Raw genomic sequence first — 23352 nt, 5'->3', positions numbered from 1 at the left:
CAATTGAAAGCAACAAACAAAAGTTTGTAAATTCGTACCAGACTTACCAGTAAAATCATAATTGCAAAATAGGAAAACGATGCGGACACGTCACCAGCATTGCCTCCCTTAAAAGCTCCCTCTCTTTGTAAAACCCACAATTTCTTCTTTGTTTGCCCCTCACGCGCCATTTTCATGTTAATTTTTCCACCTCTCTGTTTTCGCCTACTGTTTATCATATTTCAGAGATCCATTCATTAGTCAAGATGATAAATCATGAAGTTCGGCTTATCTTTTTAAATAAGATTTTTAAAATAAAAAAAATATTTGAAAAGAAATATGACCCGTCTAGTAAAACATGTGAATAGCTAAAATTGATATAATAAATTCTTAAGTAAATTTGTAATATAAAATTAAAAAAGATTAGGTGCGTAGATCACTTTTCATTACATCATAATTTTTGTTTGCTAAATTGTGATGATTAGTTTAGAATGTAGAAAGGACCACACCCACCTTTCTAATCTAATAAATGATTATGGTAATTTTCTTTAGCTTCGCTGGAAGATCTCTCATTGGACTTGTTTGTTAACCAACTAAATCTTTTTCTTTCACCAAAATAAGTTAAAAAGAAAACAAGGGGGAACATTTTATGAGTTCCTTTACATTTATTTTTGCTCATTGACCACCTCATGGATGAGTTCTTTTTGTAAAATTAATCAATTAATTTTTAGGCTTTTGAGTAAGTAATTATTTTTCAATAAATTGCAATCTTCTTGAGTTCTCACTATTATTATTAGACATCATAAACCTAAATTTAATGTTCATGTGTTTGGTAACCTATCTCCTTAATGCCTTCTATTCCATTAGAAAAATTAGTAAGAGTTTGGATGTGATATGTTAGTCTCGTATCATCTTGTGGTCCATCGAACTCAATACTACTACACACATGCATCATTAATCTTATATGTTAATTTTTAACATACTCATTAGAATTAAATAAAAAATTTTGTCAATTGAAAATTTAAAATAATCAAAGAGATTATTAAAAGAGAGGTGACTTAGGATGCATTTGAGATTGATGTTGGACAGCTGTAACTTTTAAGCTCAGTATTAAAGTATTTGGTAAATATTAGTCGCTGTAACTTAGAAATTATGTTAATATAATTTTTCGTTTGTATAATAAAAAATCTATTATATCTTTAATAATTTTATCAAATTTATTATTTAAAATTTATATTTATTATATATTACAAACTTTTATTTCCCCTAACAATGCTTTAAAAGTCTTTATTCGCGCCACTTCGGCCTTGGCCGAAGTGGTGGGCTGCTGCCCTCACAATGCGGTTCTAGCCCCCACAAAAGTATTGTGGGGACTAAATATTCTTTATACTTCCAAAAAAATCATTCTTCCTTGCGAAATGCGAGTGTAGTATGGACATCCCTCTCCTGTGAGGGGTTATTTGTTTGGGCATGTACTTCATAGAATTCAATGTCATAATATAAGTCCCAATTATGTATATTTGATTGTAAATATCAGTATAATATCTCTGCTACAATAACAGTTGTTGTAAATATCTGTGTAATGCAGTAATCTGATAATTAATCAGTATTAAAAAAAAAAAAAAGTCTTTATTCGCTTCATAGTGTTGAAACAGGAATATTTAACATTTAAGTAACTTTACAAACAACCATGATGAATTATACATTTGATTTTTCCTGGTAAGATGGAAACCTTAGGTCCTTTTTTCTTATTTAAATATAAATAATGTACGGATACTAAAAGACAAAAAAAAAAAAAACCAAAATTAAAAAGAACTTCCCTAGGTTATCATTACCCAATCACGCGCCCCAAAAACTGCGTGTACAAGAAGTGCACAGAACCAAAGACAGAAAAAGAAAGAAACTCCCCTATTTTAAGAAGTAGAGCGAGAGCAAGTAAACGTTCCTCTCGTTTTGTTGCTGCTGAGCTGATCCTGCAGCATCCGTAGTATTTTTCGTTCTGCTCTTTGATAATGAGTCGGCTTGCTCCATTATCGGAAGAGCCCATTAATGAAGAAGAACAACACAGCAACAGCAGCAACGGCAGTAACAACACGAAGTACTCTTCCAAGAAAGGACTTTCGTGGAAGCACTGGCTCAAGAATCACTTGTCTCTTGTTTTTTTCATCAACAAGAAATCTGACCTCAAGACCCTCTTAAGCGTTCTTGGTTGCCCTCTTTTCCCAGTTCCCCTTCTTCCGAAGCAACCCCTTAACCAGGTACGTGTATATCTATACTTACATACATTTACATTTTTCGATTTGATATGCAAAGTACGTATATCATCCTGCAAAAAACTGATTGTTTAGTTGTGTAAATGGATCACAGATTTTATCATTTTGAGGTCATTAACGTGTGCGACGTTATGGATTCTTTTGATCTTATTTTACATTGAGCTTATTATTTATTTTTACTTATTATTATTATTATTATTATTGGTAAAGAGATTAATAAAAAAAATGCGGGTGTTTTCATACCTAAAAAGATATTGTTATTATTCTTGATTCAACTAGTGCTTTTTTCCACTTTGTGCACATGCTCTGAAATCCCCACCAGTATCCCACTGAAAAAAGGAAACACCGAAGCCCAGAACTTTTGTGGGTCAGTTTGATGTATTTATTCAGGTTTTTTAGAAAGTAGATTAAGTCATTTACTATATACATCACTCTCATTTCACTCAAATTAAATGACTGTACCAACTTTATAGCTTCATATTTACCTAAAATCCCCCCAAAAATAATAGTTAAAATTGCATCACTTATTCATTATTAAATGACTTAACCAACTTTATAGCTTCGAATCACTTATTCATTGTTAGAGTTCAATACACTCCGGGATTTGTATGCTAATGACCATTCCTTAGATAAATTTGTTTTAGGAAGAAATACATTTACTGTTTGGCTGGATTCAATGTCAAGCAGAAATTCTGAATTTATTTAAAGTGTTGAATGAATGAAAACCTACTTTCCTGTAAATAAAAAAGATAATCATGTAACTCATAAAAATAAAAAATAAATTAATTAATTGTTGAGTTGTGTTCTACATTGACTAGAAAAGGGGAGATATTTGAGTTTATAAGGAGGTAGGTCACTCCACTTAAAAGACTATTTTTTTGGGTTGGATACCTAGAAATCTTATGCTAAGTCCCCCAACATGAATTTTACTAAGTTACACAATAATATAACTTACAGTCACACCAGAGTTATTCTCGATAATAAATGTAGTTTAATTGTCAAACACTCTTGAGTTATTGAGAACAACTCTTGAATGGGTGTAAATTACATTATTATGTAACTTAAAATTATATATTATGTGCATTTAATAATTTCACATTGTGGGTAAATTTCTTTCTAGTCGATCAGATTTTCAAGTATTATTAGTTTCGACCTATTATTAATTGTAATGTTACAGTAAATGAGCTCCAATAATTCATTATCACTTAAATTTTAGAGATTTAATAATCTGTTGTAACAGCAGGTATGTTCATCAGCACAATATATCATACAACACTTCACAGCAGCAGCGGGTTGCAGGAAATTAGAAGGGAGAGTGAAGAACATTTTTGCCACTGGGAAAGTGACAATGGGCATGGGGGATGATTTTGGCGGCTCAGCCGGCTCAGTTGCCATTGCCGGTGCTGGAGCCAGCGCCTCCCTCGGAGGGGTTTCAGAAAAGGGTTGCTTTGTAATGTGGCAAATGGTTCCTAATAAGTGGCTCATTGAGCTTGTTGTTGGTGGCCACAAAGTTGTAGCTGGTAGTGATGGCAATTTGGCTTGGCGCCACACACCATGGCTCGGCTCACATGCTGCCAAAGGCAGCATCCGCCCTCTCCGTCGTGCTCTTCAGGCAAGTCTTTGATATTTTATTTCTAAAATGTTATTTATTATTTCTTGAAGTATCTTTGTCAGGTTTTTGTTTTTTGATAGAACAATTGTACTTTTGCATTTTTTAATTCTTGTCACTTGGGATAAATAATTACCAATAGCACGTTTAGCTACTTTCTAGAGTAACATGAATCATGCAGGCTAACTCAGATCTTGGCATGTGAGTGAGATATAGTAATGTGATCTGGATTTTTATTTTTATTTTTTTTCATTTGTGAAGGCTTGTATGAAGAATTGTCAATGAGATTATATACCCATTCAGATTTCTACTTTAGTTCATGTGAGATTCAGGATTGGAACAGTCCACACACCCGATTGTTTACTAACCTACGTCACTATGTGTAGAACTCGCCCTTAAAAATGGACTTGGACAGGAGAGTGCCATGAGATTATATTGCCACTTAAATTTTTTTTAGCCCACATAGGATTTAGATAGGAACATTTGCGGATTGTAGATGTGGGATTATACCGAACATTTTTGGGATGTTGTCGTGCAATCGAAATTCTAAATTTAGCATCCCAAAATAATTTTCAGTAGTGTTTATTTATCCTTTTTATGTGGGATATTGAGAAGAATTTCTCTTGAGAGTTATATATATCATGATGTCAACTTGCTGCCTCTGTTCTTCTCACACACAAATTTAATTGGAAACTAGATACAATCTCTGAAGACACCAGATCTTGTTTCATGGATGTTTTGTCAAACTTGGAATCAATTAGCCAATCTCCGAAGACACCAGATCTTGTTTCATGGATGTTTTGTCAAACTTGGAATCAATTAGTTCGAATTCTGCCCCCCCCCCCAAAAAAAAAGAAAAGGAATCACTTCAATTATTGATATGAGATGGCCCTATGTTGTACTGAAGATACAATAATTTATGTATGTAGGGACTGGATCCTATTGCAGTAGCATCTGTATTCTCTACAGCACAGTACGTGGGAGAGAAACGAATTTCCGACATTGATTGTTTTGTCTTGAAATTGGCTGCTAATCAAACAGACTTAGCTGATCGAAGTGATAGCACGGCAGAGATGATCAAGCATGTAATCTTTGGTTACTTCAGCCAAAGAAGTGGGCTGCTAGTGTACTTAGAGGACTCGTACTTAACAAGAATTCAATCACCTGGAACTCAGCCTACTTACTGGGAAACCACAATGGCTACTAAAATTGAAGATTATAGGGCAATCGAGGGTGTGATGATTGCTCATTCGGGCCAATCAAGTGTGATCATCACGCGCTTTGGAGATAATCTGAAAGCAGGCCTTTCAATCACGAGGATGGAGGAGACTTGGACCATTGATGATCTTGCATTTAACGTGGCCGGATTGTCACTTGATTGCTTCATTCCTCCTAAAGAAGTGCAGAAAGATAGTTACCCGGTTGATGAAAATCTTGATTGGAGATCACCATTACGTTGATGAAAATTATTAAATGTGTTAATAAGGCGATGAATTTGAATCAAATTGATGACGATGCTAATTGTTACAGCATTTACCTTTTATTAACTTGATAGGTGATTGCTCTTTTTATATGTGTGTATATATAATCTGTACTGTAAATTACTTTCAAGTTGTTATTTGTTTTGGCACCAAAGATTTTGGTATTACCAAAGACTAGAAAAATGGTTAGTCCTTGTACTTTTTAAGCCTTTGCTTTGCATTCTTTTGATACATTTGGCCATGTTGTTTACGTAACTTTTTTCCTCAAGAGGAGCATGAATCCATGAATGAGTCTGTACAACTGCTAACCCCCAGACTCGCTCAGTATGATTTTATTGGTCATAATTTTGTGATCTTATTTATTCCATTTCTCCCACAAGTCTGTTACTTTTGGAAGATGTGCTTAGGCCGGTATAGCCGTTGCCTGATTTCCCGCCTCCAAAGTCTTCATTTACAAAAGAGGCAGCTTTGCTCCACCGCAACGCACAATGGGAAACCCAGTCAACCCTCGCCGCCGTCAATCCAAGTCGCGCTCACCGAGTCCGCCGGTCGTGGCGTCTTCGCCACTCGGAGAATCAGGGCCAGCGATCTCATCCACACCGCCAAGCCCATCATAACTCACCCGACTCTTTCCACACTAAACAGCGTGTGTTACTTTTGTCTCAGAAAGATTACTTCGAGTTCGCAGTATTTTCAACATCATAATGCTCGCTTTTGCGGTGAAGTGTGCAAAGATAACGCTAAGGTAAAATGGGCTTTTCTTTCAGGGGAAAAAAAAGAAAAAGAAAAAGAAAAAGAGTTCTCCGTGGATTTTGAGGTTTATGATGTACCCATCACCTGTTTGCAGTTATGCTTCTGTGACTAACTGGATTTTAAGTTTTAGGTTTGGGTCCCTGAGTTTTGACAAAGTCACAGGTAAGGACATAAGTTGAAAATTTTTCATGTGGGTCTTTGCTGGTTGATTAACATCATTCAAGGTGTGACCGAAAAATCAATGATGTTAATCAACCAGCAAAGACCCACATGAAAAATTTTGATGAGTAAAATGTTAAACTGCTGATTGTATTATGGGATTTTTATCATTATATGAAGGCGAGGGACTGCACGGGAAAAAATGTAATCTGCGTTCTTGCTTGCTATTTCATAAAAAGTCAGGGACCCATGTGCTATTAAACCATTTAATGTTTTGCCTAAGGAGAGTTTGTGTCATAGAAGGTTAACATTTATGTTGTGAAGCTTTGAGAAATAAATAGTGGTGGAGGCACTTTTGACAGATATAATGTTGTTCCTTTTTAGCTATTAATGCCATCTGTTGCTAGCTGAGATTACAATTTGTGAATCCTTTATGCTTTTGTAGAGTCGAAGCATCACTCATTAGCGTGAACCCTTATCTAAGCTTACTATGTTGTAATTTATACAAGGGTAGTGAATGTCTTTACACATTATCTAAGGTGGTAGGAGAAGAGCTTGAGCATTTTGCAAGAACTTCTCAGAATAGATAGTGTCATATAATCCAAGTTATGTTCATGACAGCATTACTAGTGCGCATATTAGTTTTTGTTGCTCATTGGGGTATGTTTATAATTGTTGTGCTTATGCTAAACTGTGAAAGCTAATGTTTCCCAACCATGAAGCACTAATACTTGATAGTTAGTGATACCATTTTACAGCAGGTTGTAGTAACTGAAGTCCCCCCGGTATTTTAATAGTTTATTTGCTTGAGAATACAAGCTGGCTATATTAGATTTTCAGTGAGTTGAATTGGTTTGAACTGTAAGTCCATTTTGCCTTTTAAAGAACCTCTGTTTTATTCTCATCTTCTTAGGCATTTTATGATGTTGAGAGGAGAGCAGATTGGTCTGCTTTCAATGACTATTGCCGGTATGTGAGTTTCTGAAATTCTTTTAATTTCACTTGCTTGAAGGTTGATAGATTTTCCCAATTACATTTTGTCTACATCATTTTTTATAGGATTTATCTCCTTTTTTGCATTCAGTTACATTTCATATTTGTGGCATATTAGATTTGTACATATCCTTTTTGTCCTGCTCTGAGATTCTTTTAGCAATGTTCAGTGCATCTGCAGGTGTTAATTAAGACTTGTTACGGCAGAATTTGTATCTCCTTCATTAGCTTTCCCTGAGTAACTGTTGGTATCACTACATGGTATGAAACAAATAAAATAACACAGTATGATAAATTCTTAAAAAGCTAATTGGCATTTTTGAGTATATAGTATCATGCATCATGTTAAACATAACATGGTGCAAATTTTAAATAGATGGCAACTCATCAAGTTTTTTATGTTAGGGGCAAACACACAGGATTTTCCTTTAAGCCATTTGAATTACCTTTCATAGTTATTTTGGGTTTATGGCCAACAAGAGCAGTGATGCCATTAGAAATATTTTGAACATGACGGTGGTGTTTCTATTTTTAGTTTTCTGTGGGACTATTGATTTACCAACACATATGATCTCCTGAAGTCCAAAAGCAGTTTGTGTTTTCATGTCAACATGATTTCGTAAATTTGTTGTAATTTTTAACACTCTCTCAGTATCTGTTCTCATTTTCATATTGTGTTTCTTTAATTTTTCATTTTAAATACATTTTCTATAAAGGAGTCAAGGATTGAAATACCCTCTTCTGGTGAAGCGGTTGGCTTGTATGATTATATCAGGAGCTGAATCTGCTGACAGTATTTACATACTTCAACCTGCGAGTTTATCCCCTGAAATGATTTTGGAGGTAAGAATCTTATGTTAATATAGATCATGACCAATGTAGAATTTTTTGAAATAAGAAAGAATTGTTGGTAGAGCTTTTTAGATCACAAATTCTATTCAAATCAATTCATTACTTCGTTGCGCCAAGTAATTGGAGCTTGAGAACCTATTATTCCTGCTCCTACATAAAAAAAAGCTCTTGTCAATTTAGTTATTTTCTGCATGTGATTTGATCACAGAAACAATAATCGTTGCTGGAGTACCGAAGGAAATGGATTATTCATAGTTATAGAAGCAATAATTAGATAATAAATATTTAGTGAGCTGATCTATTAATGACCATGATGATTGGGGGTTTAGCATCCCTTGCCATTATTTTTGTGCATATATGTTTTTTTTGTGGTGAAATTTTAAATTTGCGGCAGCCATCTTACTTTTATGAGAATTTTCAGATGGAAGAGGGTTTTGTTATGCTAAGGAGTGCCTTTAAAAAGGCAGGTATAGATGATGAACAGATGAAATGTATCCTCCACATCAATTATCATTATTTTTTGTTATCTTATACTTTTTCTAGTTCCATGCCAGTGGTTTTTTGGGAGAACAGTTGTCTTTGACATTACAAGTTCTAAACAAGCAATGGTACACTAATGTACTGGCTCGAATTCGTATCAATGCGTTTCGTATTGAATTGGCTGGAGGATTGTATGAAGATCTTCTTTCATCAGCTGCAGCCTCCATAGAATCTGAAATTGCGGTTGGGAATGCAATTTATATGCTTCCATCCTTCTATAACCACGATTGTGGTTAGTTTTTCCTCTTCTTTTAATTGTTTTACTTTATTTTTCCTCTTCTGAGGTTCAAGGTGCAATTCAACCTTATTTACGTAGTGCATGAGCAGATATCAATTGATGTAGACTACAAAATAGAAGAAAAATTAGGACAGTTGGAAGAGAAGAAAAAGAATTAAAGAGAGATAGAATATAAGATTATTGGGGAAGGAAGAATCTAGGGGGATTGGCGAAATAACAATTCAATGATCGCTCAAAACTGGTTCAAGTGCAGATCTAGTGATTGTTAAAATGTTCATAGAAATAGATGAAATGCTCGGATAAGCCAAACATAATTTTTGCGCCAAAAGAAGAGAGAAAATAAGAAAGGAACTGAATGAGCTGAATTTGGGTTGCAGATCCAAATGCACATATTATGTGGATAGACAATGCAGATGCAAGATTGATGGCCCTTCGTGATGTTGAGGAAGGTTTGTCCAGCAATCGCACAGCTTTCATGTTTATTTGTTTCCAGTTTCTTAGCCAATTTTGGAATCTCTTGTGGGTCACTTCTATAGCATGCATGTTAGGGAACTGAATTTTCATCTGTTGAGTAGCCAATAATGATGAAGAAAAAGAATAGGTTACTTTCACATTAAAAATTTCACAGGATTGTTAAAGAAAACAAGGGAAATTAGCTTGCAGAGCTATGAAGATGCATGCATTCAAGATTAACGTTTTCATTCCTCAAATCCCACCATGCAAAATATTCAACATAATAATAACAATGCCATAATCTTAATTTTATGTTTATTTCACAGGGGAAGAACTTCGGATATGCTATATCGATGCAAGTATGGCTCGTGATGCTCGTCAAGCTCTCTTAAGCCAAGGGTTCGGTTTTCAGTGCAACTGCTTGCGGTGTTCATCTGGTGACTAAAAAGTGTTTTCTCTTGTTTTAGCACTTTGGTAAGCGAAACGATCTCTTGTCGACATATCAGTAATGTTATTGATCTGCTAGCAGTGATAAATCGTTATAAATAGGGAAAAAGAAAAAAAAAATTTATTCACTATCACGAAATCTTTCTTCCCTGTCACAAATTTCTTTTAGATTTTGCATATTATTTGGAATAGGTGCTTTTCATTTAACAACCTAAACCTGTTCATTTAATTTCCATAAAAATTAACAAAATTTTAAAGATATCAAGTTCTCATTATACATGTATATCAATTTCATAGATATGTAGAGTCATAAATAACATTATCCCAAAAAAAGAAAAATTTATTGTCATTTTCATATTTTTGAATAATTTGTCTTATTAGAAGATTAGCCACAAGGTTAGACTCATTTCGATTTTCTTTTTACTTCATGAAATAATAATTGTCGTCCAAAGTACTAAATAGTTTTAATATTTGTTAATTATTTACTATTTGTCTGTGTTAATCATAAACATATGGTTTAAACGAACGATTAGAAATTTAACTTAACATAAGATCCTCTAAACAAATGACTGAAAATTTATTGAAAAATAAAACCATCAATCACCGAAATTATCATAAGAAAGGAACTTAAATTCCACGCAACATAGTCCATCTAATTAACCATTAATTCACCCAAATTCTTGCCTACCTTTATATATAATTTTGAAAAAAAAGAAAAAAGAAAAAAGAAAACGCAGGATTAAGCATTCAGTTATTACAAAGTCAAGACAGAAAAAAAAGAAAAAAAGCATTCACTTATTATAATTACTTGAAAGCCCTAACACGGGATATAATTAAAATTAACAAGAAGCACATATAATTTTATTAGCTACACATGTATTCCTCTTCCCTTCATGACATGCCTCCTTAAGCCTGGTATATGAACATTTGTGATGTATTCTTTCCAGTCAATGCTCCCCACGTCAAATCCAAACTTTCTCTTCTCTTCTTCGGACATTTTCTCCATCAATTTCTCTGTATTGCTGTTATCAAATCTGCCAAAATATTGATGATCATGCATTTAAATTAATATTGGTTCATAACATAAATACAATTTAACATCAGATAGAGATTGATTTTTTGTTTTCTTTGGGTTTCTTGACTTCTTGGTTAGTAAGAAAAATGTTGCTGATGTAGGCTTCGGTGAGTAGATTGGCTTTAAATTTACGTAAGTTAGTTTATAAGTTTAGATTTAGAAGAATAATAATATGTAGTTTTAAAGTTTACGACGAGTCTAATTAAGGAGGAATCTGGAGCTAGTAGTGTAAAAAGGGGTCAATATATATTGCATTGTGCATGCTAATAGAGAGAGCCTAATTACCTTCCTCCATAAAAGGTGTATGGCTCATATATATTAGCCAAGTGCTTCGCTTGCTCTACTGACTTTCTACAAATAGTTTCAAGTTTCTGAGGCAGCTTCCCATTCAAATTAGCCGTGGATGTCAGCCCACTTCGCTGAATAGCATCTCTCCAGAGGTGAGCTGAAAAATCTTCCATGGAGCTGAAGAGCTTCATTGATGGCACACGAATTGGCCTGCCCTTCGTGTCCACACACGGCGAAGCACTGTAGTGTTCATGAAGCAGTCTTGCAAGATCTTGAAACACTAGTGGATTCACAACAGATGAGGCAATTTGGTAGACATTTATATCAGGTTTTTGAATCATTCCGTGATGTGCTATTGCTGCCAATGTTGCGTTGACAACCATGTCAGCCGGGACCTGCAGCAGCTAATTTTGTCATGAAACCAGAAAGTTTTCTTGTATTTGTAAAATAATTGCTACACAGCCAAACCATAGCAAGAGATTAATTAATCAATGGTTAATTAAAATTTTACTTACCACGTCAAGAATCCCATTTGGGTCTACTAAAAATCCTGTGAGCTGCCCTTTCCCATAGTATAAAATTATTGGATCCATCATCCTTTAAAAGTCAGAGAGAGGATTAATTACTTTTTTTTTTTTGGGATTAATCTAAATTAATTAAAATGGTTGATAAAATTAAATGCACCTGTTTCCTTCCATCCAACCGGGAAATGGCTCTTTGCAAGTGCTCTCAATAACACTTGGTCGAATTATCACAACCGGTATGTCTCCCCTCATGTTATCAATCACCATTTCTCCCATAGCCTTCGTGAACACATAAGTGTCTTGCCATCCATATTTTCTTGCCCTAATCAAGTGATTTATCCACCCGTGACACGTGGTATTTGAGCAAGCTTGAATAAAAAGTTCGTTGTACAAGACAAAACAGAGGAAAAATAAAATAAAAGTAGATAACTTCACCTTTCTAAACCCAATCCTTTCATTTTCTGAGCTACTTCACCATCTGTGGAGAATTCTTTTGATTCCCAAGCCAACTTCATTTCATTTTCAACATCCAAAGTTGGTATAAGCCTTCGAGAGTTGGAGACAAAATTTTCTTTTGCTATGCTATCTCCCATGCAAAATGTCTTTTCCATAACTTTGCCTTGTCTTTGTCCATTTACGTATGCTGTTCACGAAAGAAGACAAATCTAGCTTTTATTATGTAATTTTTCTTTTAATTTTTAAGCAACCTTAACAAGACAAGAAAATTTATCAAGAAGAAATTAAACAAGCCAAAGTTTTTTCAATTTTCAAAAGCTTCCAATTTCCAAAACTGGCTTTAATTTTGGTATACTTGCCTGTTGATACTTGCACAAAGAGCTTAAGTTTATTGCATTGCTTTGCAAACTCCATTAGCCGGCAAGGTCCCCTTGTGTTTATATCAATAGCAATATCGTATCTGCATGCATTTTCAAAAACTCATCAGACATGCTATCACTATAAAGTTTTATAACCACTTGAAATTGGCCTTAATGATAGTTATAAATTAATATTGAAGGCCATCACCTTTCATCAAAAGTTGTATTAGCCGCGGAATTTACTATTACGTCAACTTCTTTCGCAATCACATCAGCTAAATCTTCTTCTAATCCAAGATTATTTTCACAAACGTTTCCTACCGCAGGAACCAGCTTGCTTAACATGAAAGCTTGGTAGGATTTTCCATAAGTTTGCTTCAGACACTTGAAAAGCTCTGCATTAATAATCTATAAACACTACCATAAGTTAAATTTGCAACACAAATTAATTAACCACATAGAAAAACCTAATTAATTACAAAATGCTAATTCAGAGGGTAGATAATACTTCATTTTTCAATCTCTCCATTGCAGCCTCTTCATTTTTTGCCTTGATCAGCACAAAGATCTTGCCCACATCAGGTACCGTTCGTAAAATCTTCTCTATAAGCACTGCAAAATTAAAAAAAAAAAGAAAGAAATAAATGTAAATTATAATAAAACTTTCTCGTACTATCAAGGTTTCTGGAAAAAAAAAATGATACCCTTTGCTAGAAACCCAGTTGCCCCAGTAACGAAAAAATTTTTGGCTTTGAGAAATTTGACAATGCCAATTCCATCTTGCAACTCTACCAAAGAAGTGGCTTGTCCACCAAAAGGCACCAAATCTTGAACAACAATCTCAGCATGGCCTTTCCCATTCGGAGATAAAACTAAGCTTCCAGCAGCTGTATCCGTTACCGTTGATCTCTCTTTCAAAGCCGAAGAAACGCCACTGGACCTTGTCGTTTTGCCACCACCTTGGCAATGCATTATGCTTCTTTTCCTCCTCAGCAAGCACAGGTCACAATTGTTTTCAAAGGCTTTGACAAATTTATTTGGTGCAACTGAGAGGGAGTTAAGGAACAAAGCCCCCATCATCACCACCGCCACACTGCCAAGAAAATAAAAAAGTAGAGATGCTTTAGATGAAAGATCAAAAAGCAAAGCATAAAGCCAATGAACCGAAAAGATTTTGCAGTTAAGGAAATTGGTGGCTTAAAAACTTAGCTAATACCTTCCTGAAAACCAAAAAAATAAAAAAGCAAAACTAACTGATCTCTATAAAAACATAAGATGAGGGTTTGGTTTGGTTAGGTTAGGTTTCTTGATCAAAAGAGCAGATTTGTGAAGACAAATAAAATGAAGTACTGGGGGTGTGGTTTTTAAGCTAAAAGGAGATGAGAGTTAGGTAAAATCAATTTAAAAATTACTAAGCAAAAGAGAGAAGGTTTTGGAGTTGCAAGAGGCGCTCTCTTTTTGCTTGGCACCGGCGGCTAAGATGGAGGAAGTTTTTCTTGCTTCTCTTTTGATTAATAATTTTGTGTGATATAATTTTTGCATGAATTTGCATAGCTTTTAAAGAAAGGGTGTGGGACGAAAGGGTGTGGGATATGGGACACGGATGACGTTGGGTTGGAAATGATAGAATCTAATAACAATCTCTAGTTAGAAATGATTGCTAGTTAATTAAATAGTATACGTGTAGAGTTTCTTCTATGATATTTCAGATGGATGGATCCAAAAATAAAATCGTACGGATGATCAAGTTTTTAAATAGACAACATTATACTGTGTGGGAAGAGATTACTATAAATCAAATAAAATTTTACGTCGTTGCTACTTACTATTGAAAATAAGAAAGAACTTAATTCTATTTCACTTCTAAAATTACTATCAAAAGCATATGCTACAACATTAATGTATGGTACAAGAACATGTTATATGTTAAAATTTTGCTAACCTTTTTCATTTTTCTTCATTTGGTGCAGGATTGTCGAAAGTCATATATTCTACGGCTTGCAATTTGGTGCCGACTTTAAAAAACAAAAACAATGCATGTGACTCACTTTTCTTTTTCAACCAATTTAAAAAAACTCACCAAAAATCTTTGACTTTTCAACAATGCTTATACTTAAAATTTTGTTTTAACTTAACTGGGAATTTTAGTGAGGGTTTGAGCTCTAAGCATCATCTATATAAGTCCTCATTTCGTAGTAGCTAGAAGAGTCACTAATTTTTATATATTGATCATCACACAAAACTCTTTTAGCTAATATTTCAACTTTGCTGGAGATTTGTGGACATTAATTCTTGTTCTCGCTCTCTCAGGTTTAATTAAAATCAATCTCTTAAAATTAATATGATTTGCTTATTTGTGGTTAAATTCCGCTTGGATGCATTATTATTGCATATGGTTCTGCAACAAATCATCTTTTCAAGCGCATCATTTTTCTTTAGTTTAAAAGGAAAAATCACAGACTATTGAATAGCAAAATTAAATGTGCTCTACCTATTAATTAATAAACATCATCTTGTAATTTTTTATGCTATTATTGTCTCTCTTGTTCTGTATTTGTTTATTTTATTTATTATTTCATAATTTTGATATGTATTTGCAGTTGCATTGATGGTGACTCATGCTACTAATGACAAAAGGGATGTTATAAATACTATTAGTTATCCATATACTCCTATCTATGGTGAGCTTATGACCATATCATATAAATCCTATTCTATATGATACTAGTAAGAATATGCTTGGTTGTTTGTATTTCTATATTGAGTGATGGGAGCCATCTTCAAAGTTTATTCAATTTGCAGTGAAAAATTTTAAATGCAATGAGAAAACATGTGGGCATGACTATTTTCATATGTGTGCGTGAATCTAAAATAATAAATGTGTAACAATAGGGATTTAATGAGATCTAATTGAAGCATATTTTAATATGCTAAAGTGTGCGTCGATTACAAATTTATTTTTTTAACTTATCAAATGATTGTATAGGAAGATGTCAATGCACATTTCATGGTGTAAAAATAGTCCCGTCCACCGATTATGGTTTTCCTTTTATTAATTTATTCTATCCGTATTTAGTAATTTTGAAAGTAATTGGTAAAACAAATGCCCATTCATTACTTATACACACACATAAGTCATAAATAATGCCTAAATTTATTTTTTTTATCCGTCATCTCCCCAATATTTGAAAGCCACTCAACCACAACCTTTGGTGCTGAATTATTTATATATGCTTAGGCCAGTTCAACCCTTTTATTTTTATTTTTTATTTTTTTAACTACTAGTACCTATGAAAATTATCCAAGTACCTGTCATATACTTGAAAGCCACCAACCAAAAGCTTGGGGCTGAATTATTTATATATGCTTTTGTGTTGGCCTACTATTTTCGTGCCTGTTCAAACCAATTTTTTTATTTTTATTTGAAAATTAAACCATCACATTTCACGAGCTTTTTATTTTTTATTTTCTTATGGATCTATTTACTGAAAAACAAATACATAAATTTATACCGTAACTTTTAAAATCAATAAAAAACAGGGATCCGGATGTTACATATCATCCCTTTTATTTTTTTTCACAAGATCGACCTTTATTTTATCGCAGCACATGCATGCATTTCATTCCACCTTCAAGATCTACCATCACCATCAATTGCTTAGTAGTAGCCACTAGCTAGCCAGTATCATCCATCACGATTCATCAGGAACATAAAAAATTCAGAATCGACAAACGTCAAACAATAATGCTCGGATTAGGCGAAGCCAAGGCCAAAAACTGAGGATCATGCTCCAATACAGACATTATTTTTTCATCTAACGTCACCCATGCCTCCACTGCAGTATCATAAATAGCACCTCCTGTTTCCTTAAAAAATGTCACATTTTGGAAAGAATTAGAGCCAACTTCTCCAAAAATGCTGCTCCAAATTGGATTCCCCCATCCAAAATCAACTTCATTGAAACCAAATTTGACCCAACTGGAAAATTTCAAGGCTTCTAAATTTTCGTGGGCAGAAACCTCTTCCATTCTCTTTATATACTCACACACTTTTGGAAACCCTTCATCACCATGTAATGTTTTTAAGTACTCACTATTGATTTTCCCCACACCTTGCCTCATACGTGCCACCAATCCATGCAGCCCCATTTCCGCTGCATGCTCCATGTCATAAGCTGCGGTTGCCCACAGAAACAGGTTGCCAACAGAACAAGTCGATAACCTTGGTTCTGTTAGTCTTCGAAGGTTCACCGCTTGATGCAATACAAATCGTGAACTTGCTGTTGATCTTAAAGCTAGCATGGTCGACTTCAGTATGAATGCTGACAATGCTTCAGTGCGCGTTGGATTAGGGACACGTTCGCCTTTGCATTCAGACCTTAGGGTTGCTATGGCCTTCGCGTCAAACACGAATCTTCTTGTCTTGTACTTGGCTTCTCTGAACCAAATCTTTTCCATTACGGATAAGTACTGATGATTCGGCGAAGGGTTTTGAGGAGGGAAAATCATTGATGCCTGAGATAAGTTTTCGTACTTCACTGCTTTATGGTAACCTCCACGAGTATTTGCAGCCCAACTTCTGAGGAAAGCACTTGCTGTGCCACCATCAATGATCTTATGTGAGAAGCACAAGCCAAGTGCTACGCCACCACAATCAAATGTGTTCAATTGCACAGCTACTTGGGGAACTTGATGTGGATTTGGTTGGTGACTAAATGGAGGGTATGGGAGACATTGGTTCAGTAGTTCCATTGGACGGTTTTGAAGAAACTCAAACAAGTGAGTGTTCACTCGGGTTTCAATGTATGGAACTCCCTCATCATAATCGTTGATTATGAGATTGTCTCTCACTCTTCCGGCCAAAGGGTAAAAGTGTTCTAGGGTTTTTGAGAGTGACTCCTTGAGCTGAGTTGAGATTTGGGTACCCTTTAGATGTGTACTTTTCATGGGGTAAAAGAGGACGAGTGGAGCAAAAGTTGTGGGAGTGAGTTGATCTAAAAGAGAAATTTTGAATGGTTTTAAAAGATGAACATGGAGTGAAGATGGCCTCACAACTTCTCTTGAGACAATGCCAATTTCCATGTTGGTAACGTACAAATTATGAGAGAGGTTTTAGTGTACACATATAAATAGAAAAGTACCTGTGTTTCAATCTCCTTTGCTTCAATAATAACAATAAGTGGATATATTGAGGTGTGGATGAACTCTCTCTCTCTCCATATATATATATATATATATATGGAGTTAACGTTTACCCGAATTTAACTTTAGTGGGTTGTGCGGAAGCAATCAGAATCAAACTTTTTATTTGGCGAGGCCGACATGTATTATGAGTTTGGATTTTTGGTTGAGGGTTAATTGGTAGGACAAATTTGTGTGAGAAAAGAAATCTTTTGGTGAAAATCATTATCTATAAACTAGGAACATTCATGGTGTATTATCAAGAATTAATAACAAAATATGTGGAAGCGTACCTGTATCCATAATGCATAATTACTCTCTAGAGTCATGTAGTTTATCTTCTAGGTGAATATATTCTCTTAGAGAATATTTTAAATTTGTCTATGCTCTCTCTCTTATGATGGGATGTCAGAAAGAATATAATGATATGTGACACTTGGTGACCATGATCACTTATATAGATAACTTTTCTTGTTATCTTTAGTTATTATTATTTTAGCCCATCATAAAAATAAAAATTATTCTTAAGTCTCTACACATTAAAAGCTCACACCATATCAGATACATTAAAGCTTATATTACCAAAAATCCTAACAGATCACTTTTCATTGAACTTACCATTATATGTCAGTCTGGAGTACATAATTATTCACATATAAGTTTAACGTTGGATTAAGGATCCAACAATGCTAAATTAAAGATCCAGCAATTTAAACTCCAAAAATTAAAAAAAAAAATATTGCAAATCTTAAAATAGATGAAAAAAAAACATATAAAATAACTGATATCTTATATCATCTAACTCAATTATACATTAAAAGGGAATTTTACGATTCTTTCATCTATCCAAAATCATCTATCATTTAATTTTGTGAGGAAATCGTCATCTATTTAATAGATTAAATTAAATAGTCATACGTGTCCATGTGTTCTCAAAATATTGTAAAGTCGATATTGGTATTTTCTCAATGTATTTACATCTCACCCCATTCCAAAATGACATTTTAAAAGTTATTTAAAATTTGGGGTGCCCTTAGCCCTTAGACATGCATGTGGTTCCACTCATTACAAGAAAAAATATTTTTTTATGACTGCAGTTGAAATAAGTGTCATGCTGTTGAAAAATGTATTTTTCCGATGGCCACAGGCAGTCGTCGGCAGTCGCTAATACCCAGATTAAAAATAAACTTTTTTCAACAGCAGTCGTAAATATGCTTAATTCGAGCGAAATTAACCATAATAAATATATAAATATAGATTGAAAATTAATATAAACATGCGACTAATGACTGATATTTATAACCACTTTATTGTTTTCGATTTTCTCTAGCGGTTGTATTTGCAATATCAATTTCAACTAACTAATTATCGTTAAAATACACTATTTTTCAGGGGGCAAACACAATAAAAAAAAAATTACAATGGAAAAAAATATTAGTTCTAATTGATTATGCAATCGAAAATATGTCTTGTTAGTTGGAATAAATTATATTTCGAATTGAATTTTAGTATTTCCAGGATGATGATTGTTGAAATTTATTTTATTCGACTTGATAGTTAAAATGATCATTTTATTAATTGTCTAAAAAAATAATGAATCAATAGACAAATATATAGTTAAAGTTGATTTTTTAATAGCTTCTAGAAAAAAAAAAAGTCAATGAATGAATGGGCAAATATTCTTTTATAAATAATTTCAACAAATACATGTGCAGCTACTACAATGACTTAGTAATCAATGAATCAATGACAAATATTCTTTTACAAAAAATTTCAACAAATACATGTGCAGCTTAAACAAATACAAATAATACACCAAAAGCTACACAGTGCTACCACAATGACTTAGTAATCAATGAATTAATGACAAATATTCTTTTATAGATAATTTCAACAAATACATGTGCAACTAATTGAATGACTTAGTAATCAATGAATCAATGACAAATTAATATTCTTTTACAAATAATTTCAACAAATACATGTGCACTTTATACAAATACCAATGATATACCAAAAGCAATAGGACACCACTACAATGATTTAGTGTGGCTAAAAGATAAAATGAACATGGATTAATCAATGAATCATTGATAAATACTTAAATAAAATATAATACACCCAAAGCTACACCACATTACGATAATGATATTTTGGTGTTGATGAAAGATAGAATCAATGTGGATTGAGCAACTGAATCCTTGTGAAAGTTGAATATCATAATTTTTTTTTCTTTCTAAGCTCTTGATTCCCGCATATCAATAAAAAAAATACAATTAAATTAAAGTAGAAAGCCGATTTACTAAACAAGAAAATGAATCTATCCTAATTGACGTCTCTTTTTCGCTTGTTATATAATAAATTGTGAATTAAAATCCAATAAATTAAAAACATGAACAATAATAATAATAATAATAATAATAATAATAATAATAATAATAATAATAATAATAATAATAATAATAATAATAATAATAATAATAATAATAATAATAATTCTTACCTGCAAGCCATAATTAATCAGATAATTCTCACCGAACAATCTGACAGAAAAAGCTTCAAACCGGCCTTTGTAAGGGTGAAGCCAACAATTGATGTCAAACTTAATAAATTAAAAGTGATTGAAAAATAAATAAATATCTAAAAACATCTCCCCAAATTTTATAAAACTTAATTTAAAAGAATTAAGAAAATGTCCCTAAAAGAGAGTTGAAAGCTTTGGAGAGATGGATAATACAAAAGAAGAGGTGATGAATTCATCCATTCCGCTTAATATCGGTGGCTTTTATTTATTTAATATTTTTTTATTCTATTAAGTGATAGGATTCTGTAGCTGGTTGAGAAATTCGTTAAAGAGAATGGAGAACGTGAGTTAGCGTAAACATATTATTTGTACTAAAATCTTTAGTTAGGTGGCATTATATATAGCAATTAAGCGAACCAAACAATTACTACAGATAATAAAAGATATTCAAATTAAAAAAAAATCAATTAATTTACTTATCCTACATTGCTTATTTTATATAGATAAATATTGAAAATTATTAGCGTATGATTTGATTAATTGCAAAACGAAACTTCTTATCTTATTAATGTAAATTTAAATTTTGTTATAATTGAACAGTTATATATAATATCTATTACGTGATTACTAGATTGTTTAATTACTCTCTAGCCTAAATTGATTGATTAAACATCTTTAACATAGCTTTTAAATTTAAATGACAAATTAGTAAGGTAAACAAAAGATAAAAATAGATATTGACACCAAAACTATGAAGCTATGTTAGTTTTAATAATTCATAATTAAGCCATGTTTCAAAATATAAATAAATTATTGCAATAGTTCTTATTATATGTTGAAATTAATTGTATAACGTTATTAGACAATTAAACAAATTTAATAAACAATATTTCAACTATAATTAAATGTTAATTACTAATTATCTAATTTTTTTAATATGCAATGAATGTTAAGTAAGAAGTTATGTTCCATGTTCCACAATTAATAGTATAATACATTTATGAAAACTATTAACCTCTATTTATCAAAACTGTCACTATATAATTACATTAATTTGAAAATCAGCTAGTCTCCAAATTGATTTAACGAAAATTATGATCAATCATAGACATTATTTCTAAATACTTCGCTATAAAATACCAATTAGTTCGATAATTAATCTCTAAATTGATTCAATGATAACAATTAATACAATTGAGACTTAAATATTATCGTAAGTTTCAAGTTTGTCTATAAGATTGAATGGGATCATATATCTTATAAAGTTTTCTTGAACTACAGTGCTATTTTGAAGTCGATTGATGTTTAGTTGTAAGACGTAGTACATTATATCTATGTTGTAGTCAATTCAATGGTATCTTGTAAGTTAAATAAGGTAATTCAATTCTATTGTTACACCTAGTAAAACCTTTAAAAAAAATCGATCCTTTAATAATTATTTACTATATACTTCATTGCAAATTACTTCTTGGTCAAGTGGTAGGCACTTTCATATTTCATTTTATTTATTTTATTTTATTGGTTGAGGATTCAAAATCTATGTGCATTGTAGAAGTTAATTTTATTTTAAATTAAGTACATTAATTAATTAATTAAATACATAGTTCATGTTTGATTAAAAAAATAGTAAACTAAGGGAAAAAGATTTACAATTACTTTTCCTTTAGATGATATCTAATTTTATATTATATTTTCTTACCCTTATAACTTTGCTTTGACCAACCTTACAGGCTATATTAGTAAAAAATATTATCGGCGCCCATGTTGCATGTTAAAATTTTATATCCTTTGAATAGTTTTTTCAACCAACACTTAGTTACAGTTAAAATATTTTTCTGTTTTTGACAAAAAAAATACAATAATTGAAATTATTATTTTATTTTTGACTATGTTTTTGAAACAGTAGAAATTAATTATACATTTCCAATGTGTTACTTATAGTGGTTATAAATGCTAATCGCACTAAAATTTCTGTCTAAAATAAACTTATTATCAACCGACTTTGAAGTTATTTTCAACAGTGTTATTTTCATTAGAAAAACTATATAGCTGTTTTATTTTTTGTCGCTATCCTAATTTTTATGGTTGAAAATTGCTCTATTAGCAACCATATTTAACTATAGTCGAAAACGACTACTTTTCTTATAGTGGCCGCTGGCATGACTGACCTCTAACTCTAATGGGGTTTAATAGGAACTAGTTTATGAGATGATGAAGTAAGGGTGGGGCACGATTCAGTTCAGTTTAGCTTTTGCGGAATCGACATGAACTGAATTAACTTATCAAAGAATATAAATCGAACCAAACCAAATTGGACTCTGCTCCAGTTCGATTCAATTTTTCAAATTTTATTTTATTTTACTTTAATAGTTGAAATAGCTCATTGGTTCAATAGTTTCATTGGAGGATTTTGAAGAAACTCAAACCAATGAGTGTTCACTCGGGTTTCAATATATGTATGGAACTCCCTCATCTTAATCGTTGATGATGAGATTGTCTCTCAATCTTCCATGCAAAAGGGTGAACATGGACTAGGGTTTTTGAGAGTGACTCTTTGAGTCGAGTTGAGATTTGGGTACCCTTTAGATGCGTATTTCTCATGCGGTAAAAGAGGACGAGTGGAGTAAAAGTTGTGGGAGTGAGTTGATCTAAAAGAGGAAATTTTGAATGGTTTTAAAAGATGGACATGGGGATTGGGGTGAAGATGGCCTCACAACTTCTCTTGAGACAATACCAAGTTCCATTTTGTAATGTACAAATTAAGAGAGGGGTTTTAGTGAGCAATCAGAATAAAAACTTTTGTTTGGCGAGGCCGATATGTATTTATGAGTTCGGATTTTTGGTTGAGGGTTAATTGGTAGGACAAATTTGAACTCCAAAATTTTTTAAAAAAAATATTGTAATAAAAAAAACATAAATATGATTCAAATCTTAAAATATATAAAGTAATTGATATCTTATATCATCTAATTCAATTATATGTTAAAAGGAAATTTTACAATTCTTTCACCTTTTCAAAATGTCCTGCCATTTATTCTTGTGAGGAAATCATCATCCCTTTAATAGATTAGATTACTTGTCATACATATACATGTGTTCTCAAAATATTGCAATGTCGATATTGGTAATTTCTCTATGTATTTACATTTCACCCAATTCTAAAATAAC

The 23352-nt window shown here is 32.6% G+C and overlaps 4 protein-coding genes across 5 annotated transcripts; 2 read left to right on the top strand and 2 right to left on the bottom strand.

Annotated features, from left to right (window-relative positions):
• The first annotated feature begins 1881 nt into the window (after positions 1 to 1881).
• Positions 1882 to 5423, top strand: LOC112097195. Its single transcript, XM_024181789.1, has 3 exons — positions 1882 to 2237; positions 3496 to 3864; positions 4791 to 5423. Exons 1-3 carry the CDS (start codon positions 1992 to 1994, stop codon positions 5319 to 5321), a joined length of 1146 nt encoding a protein of 381 aa, XP_024037557.1. The 5' UTR covers positions 1882 to 1991; the 3' UTR covers positions 5322 to 5423.
• Positions 5424 to 5543: 120 nt separating this feature from the next.
• LOC18038382 (histone-lysine N-methyltransferase ATXR4) lies at positions 5544 to 9867 on the top strand. Its single transcript, XM_024181790.1, has 7 exons — positions 5544 to 6087; positions 7168 to 7223; positions 7964 to 8090; positions 8521 to 8590; positions 8692 to 8871; positions 9255 to 9326; positions 9657 to 9867. Exons 1-7 carry the CDS (start codon positions 5626 to 5628, stop codon positions 9773 to 9775), a joined length of 1086 nt encoding a protein of 361 aa, XP_024037558.1. The 5' UTR covers positions 5544 to 5625; the 3' UTR covers positions 9776 to 9867.
• A 684-nt stretch (positions 9868 to 10551) lies between these two features.
• On the bottom strand, positions 10552 to 14040 carry LOC18038381 (fatty acyl-CoA reductase 2). Of its 2 annotated transcripts, XM_024181788.1 has the most exons (10): positions 13892 to 14040; positions 13184 to 13572; positions 12988 to 13091; positions 12688 to 12887; positions 12480 to 12580; positions 12100 to 12307; positions 11825 to 11986; positions 11656 to 11737; positions 11138 to 11535; positions 10552 to 10811 (listed from the first exon to the last, which is right to left on the bottom strand). In XM_024181788.1, the coding sequence occupies exons 1-10, from the start codon at positions 14029 to 14031 to the stop codon at positions 10646 to 10648; spliced, it is 1950 nt and encodes a 649-aa protein (XP_024037556.1). In that variant the 5' UTR covers positions 14032 to 14040; the 3' UTR covers positions 10552 to 10645. The 2 variants fall into 2 exon arrangements, with proteins under 2 accessions (XP_024037556.1, XP_024037555.1); XM_024181787.1 differs by lacking the exon at positions 13892 to 14040 and having other exon boundaries at positions 13184 to 13836.
• Positions 14041 to 16214: 2174 nt separating this feature from the next.
• On the bottom strand, positions 16215 to 17561 carry LOC18038380 (vinorine synthase). The gene has a single exon (XM_006429882.2). The coding sequence runs from the start codon at positions 17559 to 17561 to the stop codon at positions 16215 to 16217; it is 1347 nt and encodes a 448-aa protein (XP_006429945.1).
• Positions 17562 to 23352: the final 5791 nt, after the last annotated feature.

The sequence above is a fragment of the Citrus clementina genome, unplaced genomic scaffold, assembly GCF_000493195.1.
Source record: "Citrus clementina cultivar Clemenules unplaced genomic scaffold, Citrus_clementina_v1.0 scaffold_6, whole genome shotgun sequence".
Taxonomy (NCBI): Eukaryota; Viridiplantae; Streptophyta; class Magnoliopsida; order Sapindales; family Rutaceae; genus Citrus; species Citrus x clementina.
The sequence above is the reverse complement of the archived record's forward strand: the minus strand, read 5'-3'. Positions and strand labels throughout refer to the sequence as shown.

Bases quoted from the DNA above. Each gene is read 5' to 3' on its own strand.
- LOC112097195 (XM_024181789.1), top strand. From the start codon at position 1,992: ATGAGTCGGCTTGCTCCATTATCGGAAGAGCCCATTAATGAAGAAGAA. The intron at 2,238-3,495 runs GTACGTGTATAT...TTGTAACAGCAG, and splicing joins CGAAGCAACCCCTTAACCAG to GTATGTTCATCAGCACAATA. The intron at 3,865-4,790 runs GCAAGTCTTTGA...TTATGTATGTAG, and splicing joins CTCTCCGTCGTGCTCTTCAG to GGACTGGATCCTATTGCAGT.
- LOC18038382 (XM_024181790.1), top strand. From the start codon at position 5,626: ATGAATGAGTCTGTACAACTGCTAACCCCCAGACTCGCTCAGTATGAT. The intron at 6,088-7,167 runs GTAAAATGGGCT...TCATCTTCTTAG, and splicing joins TGTGCAAAGATAACGCTAAG to GCATTTTATGATGTTGAGAG. The intron at 8,091-8,520 runs GTAAGAATCTTA...GAGAATTTTCAG, and splicing joins CCCCTGAAATGATTTTGGAG to ATGGAAGAGGGTTTTGTTAT.
- LOC18038381 (XM_024181788.1), bottom strand. From the start codon at position 14,031: ATGCAAATTCATGCAAAAATTATATCACACAAAATTATTAATCAAAAG. The intron at 13,573-13,891 runs GTAATTTTTAAA...TTTTCTTGGCAG, and splicing joins AACCTTCTCTCTTTTGCTTA to TGTGGCGGTGGTGATGATGG. The intron at 11,987-12,099 runs GTGAAGTTATCT...TCACTTGATTAG, and splicing joins AAAGGATTGGGTTTAGAAAG to GGCAAGAAAATATGGATGGC.
- LOC18038380 (XM_006429882.2), bottom strand. From the start codon at position 17,561: ATGGAAATTGGCATTGTCTCAAGAGAAGTTGTGAGGCCATCTTCACTC.